At 33.0% G+C, this 10,108-nt stretch overlaps 1 protein-coding gene across 1 annotated transcript; it reads left to right on the forward strand.

Moving 5' to 3' along the window:
• Window positions 1-313: 313 nt before the first annotated feature.
• Window positions 314-760, forward strand: LOC127561348 (keratin-associated protein 1-4-like). Its single transcript, XM_051996622.1, has one exon. The coding sequence runs from the start codon at window positions 314-316 to the stop codon at window positions 758-760; it is 447 nt and encodes a 148-aa protein (XP_051852582.1).
• The last annotated feature ends 9,348 nt before the right edge of the window (window positions 761-10,108 follow it).

The raw sequence follows: 10,108 nt of genomic DNA on the forward strand, positions 1-10,108 counted from the left end.
TTTCTGGGACTGAGCATCTAGTGAACAATAATAGGCACTGATGATGATGATGATGATGATGAAGATGATGATGAAGAGGAGGATGTTGTTGCTGAATCCTAATTATAAAACAAATGCAATCAATTTGCAAAGCTTTCAGAACAGTTTTATTAATAGTTCAATCAGTGTCTTAAAAGGAAATTGTTTAAGTCCAAAATAAGGAAGAGCTATTAAACACTATAAACAACAGCTGAGAAAGGCATATAAAAGGTACAACAAACAAGAGGACACTTGAATTTGAAAAATTTCACTTTGCCAGAAACCTCCAGACACAATGGCCTGCTGCAACTCCTGCTGCAACTCCTGCTCCACCAGCTTCTGTGGTTTCCCCAGTTGTTCTACTGGGGGAAATTGTGGGTCTAGCTGTTGCCAAGATAGCTGTGGGACGGGCTGCTGCCAACAGGGAGGTTGTGGAACCAGCTGTGGGATCAGCTCCGGGACTGGCTCTGGGGCTGGCTGTGCACCTCCTTGTGAGACCACTTGCACAACCAGGTGTTACCAACCCCCATGCTGCGGATGTGAGAGCTGCCGCACCAGGTGGTGCCGCCCAGACTGCAGAGTTGAGGGTACTTGCCTGCCACCTTGCTGCGTGGTCAGCTGCACTCCTCCATCTTGCTGCCAGCTGCATCATGCCCAGGCTTCTTGCTGCCGCCCATCCTACTGTGGACAGTCTTGCTGCCGTCCAGCCTGCTGCTGCTATTGCTGTGAGCCCACCTGCTGAGAACCTGCCTGTTAAAAATCAGGACATCAACCCCCAGTTTATAAAGGACACCATGTTTTTGAATAATAGCATGGGACAATACTACAACTTTTGACTCCTTATCCCAGGGCTCCCAAGAATATATCTTTGTTCAATCTTATTCCAACACAGTTTCTATTCCCCAGATGAAAAAATGGATATGGTCCAGGACACAGAAAAAGAAGGTCTCTCTGTGATAAAAGAGTATGAAGATTGCTACTGGAACCTGCCTCAGTCTCTAAGTGCCTGTATGACTGATTTCTTTTCTCTGAACCTCAGTTTCCTGATCTATAAGTGAAGTGGTATTGTCTCAGAGTTCCTGTCCACCTCTCGCTCCAGTTACATGAGCCTACAATCTTTTAGGAAAAACTCTTTACTACTCACCAAGGTCCCCTTGCTGAGTATCTCACAGCCAATTTCCTTTTTTCAGAGAAAATCTCTTTTCCATCTGACTGTTCTTTCTCTAGATTATCAAATCTCACTTTACCTTGAAAAGAAGAGAAGATAATTCAACCAAAATAAATTATATAATTTCTGCTAGTTTTTTTTTTACCCTTTTTCCTTATTATTCAGTGAACATTAGAAACAGATTTCATGAAAATCCAAATTCAATCTAACACATATTTCTTAGGCATTTGTTGCATACACACAAGCTATGGGTGACTAACGCAAGGCTTCCTGGCTCCAAGGTCAGTTCTTTATCCACTGTCAGAATTAGTTCTTTAACTATGACCTATTCTAAAGTCTCTGAATGAACACCATGATAGAATATCAGTAAATTAATAATATAAAACAGCTATTCTATATAGCTAACATAAGCTAAGGTTACTGAGATAAAATAAGACTAATCCCTGACCTCATGAAGCTTATAGGCAAATGGAGATAAAATAGGTACACAGGTAATTTACAGAATAAAATGAAAAGAGAGATGTAGTTGCTTAGTTATTTTTCAACATTTCATGACCCCATATGCAATTTTCATGGCAAAGATACTGGAGTGGTTTGCCATTTCCTTGTCCAGATCATTTTACAGATGAGGAAACTGAGGCAAGCAGAATTGAATGACTTTCCCAGAATCAAATGGCTAGTGTCTGAGCATAGATCTAAATTCAAGTAAATTTGTCTTGCTGACTCCATGCCAGTCACTCTATTTACTATGCCATCTAGCTGCCCTACTAACAATAAAGACCTGAACACAATCATTTAATAGCTATTGGCCTCAGTTTCCTCATCTGTAAATTGGGGTAAGAATGCTGGTAGCATTTATCTCACAGTAGTATTGTTAGTATTAAATGAGATCATTTAAAAAAACTTTCCAAACCTTAAGCTACTAGAGAAATGTTATCTATTTTTATTTTACTAGGGTTTTTCCACCAAAATAAAAACCACTCCCCATACATTCTCTTTAAAGAGATAAAAGAATAGGAACTAGACTTGTGATTTCATGGGTAGAGAGAACTTGTAGAAGAAGAAACAGTTTCTATCAATAGCAGATCAGATATGGAAACTTCTATCAAAAGTAATCAGCGTTTTCTCTTCAATTTAAAGTATTGAAGAGCTGTCTACAGAATTAAAAGGTCAAATGACTTACTTAGCATCACACAGCCTCGTGCAGGTCCTGAACCCAAGTCTTGTAATTTCAAAAGTCAATTCTCTATCTGATATGCTACAATTTCCTCTCAAAGAAAAGCAAACATAAACAAATTCTCTAGTGAAATCCCTTGTTAGAATATCAAAAAGAACATGCTAAAAAGGGAATCCAGAACAATCTCCAGTCATCTTGATCTATATCTTGCTTGGACACAGATGGCTCTGCAAGAAAAAATGATTCAGGTGATCTTGCTCAGCCCCCTTCCCCATTTAAATCCAATTCACTTGCAAGTCATAATATCGCTTCTCTGATGCCATGGTTCTCTTCTAGGACAAAGGACAAACAACAACAAAAAGTAAGAAATAGAAAGTCTCCATATACAACAAAATATTTATAGCAGCATTTTTTTTTTTTTTTTTGCAGTTTAAAGAATTAGAAATAAAGTAAATGTGCATTGATAAAGAATAGTCAAAATAAATTGTAGTACATAAATCTAATGAAATATTCCTGGGCCATAAGAAACAATGAATACAAGTTATTTAGAGAAGCACAGAAAGTTATGTATTGATACAAATTGAAGTAAATAGAACCAGGAAGACAATATACAACATGCTCCTAAAGTTTAAAACTGCACTAAGACTTTTGAGACATCCTGAATGTAATGACTTCAACAATACAAATGAAAACAACAAATGGCAACAATAATATAAAACTAAATGCCAAAAGAGGAAACAGCACTTGGGTTTGACTCCTACCTTTACTTACTACTTGTATTTAGTTTCCTTTCTTAGCTCCAAGATGTAGAAATTTCTGAAGCTCTATTAATTTTTAATTAAGTATCATGTTGTGATGAAATAAACAGAAAAGAAAGAAATTATATCTCTATCCCTTTCTTGCAGAGGTGAGAGATTAGGGATGACTTGGTTGATAATAGAAATTTATTTTATTTTACCAATCTGCTCTTTTCTCTCTCTTTCTGTGTTTCTGTCTTTCTCTGTCTCTGTCTCTCTCCATCTTTCCATGTGTCTCTGTTTCTCTGTCTCTGTCTCTCTTCTCTCTGCCTCTATCTCTATTTCTCTCTTTTGCTCTCCTTCTCGCTCTCCTTTTCTCCCTCCTTCTCTCTCTCAATGATTCTTTGGGGAGCAGGAAGTGATATATTTAAAAATAGAAATTATATTTTTAAAAAAATCAATAAATTAAAAAAGTACTATTACTTTGTATATTGTGAGCATTTAACAATCCTTTTTGAACTGAGAAATGTTTCTTTAATACCTTATAATCTCAGCATTTAGAAGTCAAGTCAATAAAACACAAGCTTGGGCAGGTTTGATTAAATATAAAGAGTCTGAATATGATATAGGCTAAAGGTTGTATTTGTTATTTTAAATCCAGCCAAGTACAACCAGGCTCAGCAGCAACAAGCTATCTATTGGATGATAGGTTATTTTAAATTAGAATTTATTGATCTCATTGCATTTTATATTGCCTAGATTTCTCCTTTTATCCATCCCTCTATATTCTTGGAGAATTTTTTTTAAAAAAGCCAAAACAATGAGAGAAAAAGGAAAAAATAGCAAAAATCAAACAATGTATGGGTGATGAATTATTTTTGCATGATATCAACATTCTGGACCAATAGGCAAGATCATTGAACTAAACCATTTCTAATAATCCTCAGAGTAAATCTGAAATCAATTTCCTAATGTCAGTACGTACATAGATCTGTTAAAGGATTGGTCTGTGCTTTTTTTCTTACTTTTCTCGGGGAGAAAAAAAAGGAAATATCAGCTTTTACAAAAAAAAAAAAATTGATTGATAGGGGGAAACAGAATTTCATACTCAATGTTTCTCTTAAGAAGGAGAGCAAGAATAGTATGAGAGAGTCTATTAATTACAAAAAAACTCATGGAGAAGTTAGTACCAACAGCATGTTCATTTCTCTAAAAAAAAAAAAATGACATTGCCTTTAAAAAATGAATGAATTAATTTTTAACATTCATTTTCAGAAAAATTTAAACTCTAAATTTTTCCTTTCCTCCTGACCCTTTTTTATCCATTGTGATAACAAGAAATATTGTATTAATTATATATGTAAAATCATGTAAAATATTTCCATGCTAACCATATAGGAAAAACAACCCTCAAAAACAATAAAGTAAAAAAAAAAATTTTTTTTTCAATCTGCATTCAGATTCCATCAGTTCTTTCTCTGGAGATTTATAACATTTTTCATCTTGGAATCCAGAATTATCTTGGATTTGGAATTATCTTAGATCATTGCATTGGTGAAAATAGCTAATTCATTCACAGTTAATCATCATGCAATATTGTTACCGTGTACAACATTCTCCTGGTTCTGTTCACTTCACTTTGCATCAGTTCATATAAGTCTTTCCAGATATTTTGCTCATATAGTTCCTGATTTTCCCTTGGCAGATAGATTCCTAAATATTTTATACGATCGGTAATTGCTTTAAATGGAATTTCTCTTTGTAACTCTAACTGTTGGATTTTGTTAGTGATATATAAGAATGCTGATGACTTGTGTGGGTTTATTTGGTATTTTCAACTTTGCTAAAGGTGTGGATTATTTCTAATAGCTTTTTAGTAGACTGTCTGGGGTTTTTTAAGTATACCATCAAATCATCAGCAAAGAGTGATAATTTGGTGTCCTCATTACCTACTCTAATTCCTTTAATCTCTTTCTCAACTCTTATTGCCAAAGCTAGCAAAAAATAATAATAAATTGGAAGAACAAAAGTTCAGGAACTTCAAAGAAATCAGGGGAAAAGAAGTAAAAGAAGTAGATTTGACAGTATCAGGCCTTAAATTATATTATAAAGGAGAGCATTGCTGAAGTATATGAAAAGGATAATAATGATTATTTTAAATTTTAAAAAATTTCATATAAAGAATATGTAGCAAGAATAGAGGGAATGCAGAAAATGGGGAAAGGAGAACTTTCATAGACCATCTATTAGATAGGATATAAGTGGGTTGGAATATAGCAGTGGCATAAAAATTGATGAACTAGTTGATTTATATTAACATGGAAAGATTTGGACCTATTACAGAAGATCCTGTCCACCTTCTGAGAAACAGATGACAGGTATAAATAAAAATAGCATGATCTTACATATATGTGTATGAACATATATGTGTGCATATGTGTGTATGTTTATAATTATCTATGTATATACATGAGCCATGCTTAATTATGGCCCTTTTTAGGATGGAAAGGGAAAAAATAAAGTAAAAAATGCACAGCAAATAATAAAAGAAAACCAAACAATATGTCATATTTATTATATAGGTTTGCTTGAAATGGAAATTTATTGCTATACATAGAATTCTCTTATGGTCTGCTTCACACATGGCAATGCTTTTTTTTTTTTTTTCCTTTTCTTTTCTCATTTTGTATCTAAGTTCAAAATAAAAGAAATTTATTTTTTTAAAGGAAAGAAATCTGAGAGGTGGAGCCAACATAATGGAGTAAAGGCAGAAACTTGTACAACCTCTCCCCTAAACTGCTTCAAATTCTTTTAAATAATGATTCTTTAAAAAATTAGAGCATTAGAACACCCAAAAAGATGGAGTAGAATATTTTCCAATGAAAGACAATTTAGAAGCTCAGCAGAAAAGGTCTGTGACACAAGGGTAAGAGTGTTTGCACAGCTCCAACCCAGTCTGGCCTGGCTGAACCTCTGAATCAGCAGCAGTACTGGGGCTTCCAGACTTCTTAGCCCAGAGACACCAAAGAGGACATGGGAGATCAGCAGAAAAGTTCTTTAGAACCAGAGTAGGACCCCAGCACATAATTCCAGTGCTGGCCCGGCTCTAGCCCCAGCTCCAATCCAGACTCCAGTGTCAGCAAGATGGAACCTCTGAATCAGCAGCAATGCTAGAGGCTTCTGGACCTCTTAGCCCAGAGACATTAAGGAGGTCTGGGAAGGTCAATGGAGAGGGTCTGTGGCAATGGAGTAGGAGTCTGTTGTGCAGACCCAGGATAGTATGAAGTCAGCAGAGCCCCAGCCCTGGAAAACACACTAGATATTACAGCTACAATACTTCCAGGGCAGAAAAGAGTGCTTGTGTCAGATTCCTAGAAGGATCTCTGAAAATAGCTGCACAAAACTCCTGAAATTTGGGACAGTGAACCCTTCATCCTGGAAACAGAGCCCTACTTTAACAAAGAGTTAAAAGCTAAATAATAGGCTAGGAAAATGAGCACACAACAAAAAAGTTTCTGACCACTGAAAGTTATTATAGTGGTAAGGAAGATCAAAACCATACTAAGAAGATGATAACAAAGTCAAAGCACCTAAATCCAAAGCCTCCAAGAAAAATACAAATTGGGTTCAAGCCATAGAAGAACTCAAAAGGGAGTGTGAAAATCAAGTAAGAGAGATTGAGAAAAAATAGAGAAAGAATTGAGAGAGGTGCAAAAGAAAAACATAAAAAACTAATGATGAGAGGAATGCCTTAAAAAGCAAAATTGGCCAATTAAGAAAGAAGGTACAGAAGCTCACTGAGGAAAATAATTCCTTAAAAAATAAAATTGAACAAATGGAAACTAATGACTTTATTGTATCAAGATACAATAAAACACAACCAAAAAATGAAAAATAGAAAAAAATGTGAAATATCTCTTTGGAAAAACAACTGACCTGGAAAATAAATACAGAAGAGATAATTTTAAAATTACTGGTGTGCCTGAAAGTTATGATTTAAAAAAAAGAGCCTGAACATCATCTTTCAAGAAATTATCAAGGAAAACTGTTCTAATATTCTAGAACCAAAGGGTAAAATAGAAATTGAAAGAATCCACCTCTTGAAAGAAGGTACAAAATGAAAACTCCTTAAATATTAAAGCCAAATTCTAGAACTCCCAGGTCAAGGAAAATATAGTGCAAGCATTCAAAAAGAAACAATTCAAGAACAGTGGAGCCACAGTCAGAATAATACAAGATTTTAGCAGCTTCTACATTAAAGAACTACAAGTCTTGGAATATGATATTCCAGAGAGCACTGGAGCTAGGATTGCAACCAAGAATCACCTACCCAGCAAAACTAAATATAATCCTTCAGAGGAAAATGTGGTCATTCAATAAAACCAGATTTTCAAGCATTCATGATGAAAAAACCAGAGTTGAATGGAAAATTTGATTTTCAAATACTGGACTCTGGAGAAACATAATGAGGTGATCAGGAGAGTTTGAATACAGAATACATAATAATACTCTCAAAAAAAGAGAAAAAGAAAGGTCACCTTCTTTTACATTTTTTTCATTGACTTCCTTGATATTGTTGACTTTTTATTATTCTAGATGAATTTGATTATTATTTTTCTAGCACTATAAAATCATTTTGGAAGTTTGATTGATATGTTATTGAATAAATAAATTAATTCAGGCTGAATTGAAATTTTAGTTAAATTGATTTGACTTACCCACGAGAAATTCATATTTTTTCTAGTTGTTGAGATTTGACTTTATTAGAGTGAAAAGTGTTTTGTAATTGTGTTCATATAGTTTCTAAGTTTGTTTTAGCAGGTGAACTCCCAAGTATTTTATATTATCTGCAGTTATTTTAAATGGAATTTTTCTTTTTACCCCTTGCTGCTAAACTTTGTTGGTAGTATATAGAAATGCTGATTTGTATGAGGTTTTTTATATCTGTGACTTTCCAACTGTGTTGGAATATATGCAATATATTGATGTAATCTTCTTGCTAATATTTTCTTTGAAAGTTTTGTGTCAATTTTCAGATGAGGAATTTGAAACTAGTTATATGATCAAAAAAAAAAAAAAAAGAGAGAGAGAGAGAGAGAGAGAGAGAGAAACTAGTCATATGAAAAGGTGCTCCAAATCACTATTGATCAAAGAAATGCATGTTAAGACAACTCTGAGATACCACTACATACCTCTCAGATTGGCTGAAGATAATGACAAATGTTGGAGGGGATGTGGAAAAACTGGGACACTTATACATTTTTGGTGGAATAGTGAACTGATTCAACCATTCTGGAGAGCAATTTGGAACTATGCCCAAAGGGCTATCAAACTGTGCATACCCTGTGATCCAACAATGTTTCTACTGGACTTGTATCCCAAAGAGATCTTAAAGGAGGGAAAGGGACCCACATGTGCAAAACTGTTTGTGGTAATCCTTTTTGTAGTGGCAAGAAAGAGAGTGGATGTCCATCAGTTGGAGAATGGCTTCATAAGTTATGGTATATGAATATTACACCCAGAGAGAAGACTGTGGGATCTGAATGTGGACCACAACATAGTATTTTCACTATTTCCTGTTGTTGTTTTCTTGCATTTTGTTTTCTTTCTCAGGTTTTCTTTTCCTTTTTGATCCAATTTTTCTTGTGCAGCAAAATAAACTTATAAATACGTAAACATATATTTTAACAAATTTAACATGTATTGGACTATATGCCATCTAGGGGAGAAGGTGAGGGGAAAAGGGGGAAAATTTGGAACAGAAGATTTTGCAAGGATCAATGTTGAAAAATTACTCATGCATATTTTTTATTTATAAAAACCTTTAAATAAATAAATAAGTGAATGAATAAATGAATGAATGAATGAATAAGCGGGGAAAGTTTTGGGTCAATATTCATTAGGAAAATTTATGCATATATTTCTTTATTTTCACTCTTGCTGATTTAGATATCAGTGTATTTGAGTCATACAAGGAATTTGCTAAGGTTTTTTATTTATCTTTTTTTTTCTCATATAGTTTATAGCATTGGAATGGATTGTTTTTTTAAGTGTTTCATATAATTTATTTGTGACCATCTGGTCTTGGGAATTTTTTCTTAAGTAGTTCAGTTATGGTTTGTTCAATTTATTTTTGCAAGATACGGTTATTTAAATATTGTATTTCTTCTGCTTATCTTGACAATTTATATTTTTGTAAATATTCATCCATTTCACCTAGATTTCAAATATATTGGCATATAATTTGGCAAAGTAGCTGCTAATAATTGTTTTAATTTCATTTTCATTTGTGATGTATTCATCTTTTTTTCATTTTTGATGATGGTTATTACTTTTTCTTTCTTTTTAAAAATTTTTTAAAATTTAATTTAAATTTAATTTTTTTATTTTTATTTTATTTTATTATACTTTTATATATTTTTAAATTTTTTAAATTTAAATTAAATTTAATTTAAAAATTAAAATTAAATAAAAATAAGTTAAAAATAAAATAAAATAAAATTTAAATTTAAAAATTATTTTTTAAATTTAAAATCCAATTAAACAATAGTTTATCTACCTAAAAGTAGTTCTTAGTTTTATGTTTTAGTTCAATGGTTTTCTTACTTCCAATTTTGTTTAATCTCTCATTTAATTTTCAGGGCTTTTAAGTTAATGTTTCACTGGAGATTTTTAAACTAATCTTTTTCTAGTTTTTTTTTTTAAATTTCATGTCCAATTCACTGATCTGTTCTTTTTTCCATTTTACTTATGTAAGCATTTAGAGATATAAATTTCCCTGTCAGTACTTCTTCGGCTGCATCCCATAAATTTTGATACAATGTCTCATTATCATTATCTTTAATGAAATTAGTTATTCTGTTTTTTGTTACTTTTCTCACTTTTGCTTTAGTATTAGAATATTAGTTTCTAATTAATTTTTATCTACATTTCCTTGGGTCTTTATTGAACATGTTTATTGCATTATGTATTTTAAAAAGATGTATTTATTATTTCTGCTCCTTTGCT

The sequence above is a fragment of the Antechinus flavipes genome, chromosome 4 (assembly GCF_016432865.1).
Source record: "Antechinus flavipes isolate AdamAnt ecotype Samford, QLD, Australia chromosome 4, AdamAnt_v2, whole genome shotgun sequence".
NCBI classification, from domain to species: Eukaryota; Metazoa; Chordata; class Mammalia; order Dasyuromorphia; family Dasyuridae; genus Antechinus; species Antechinus flavipes.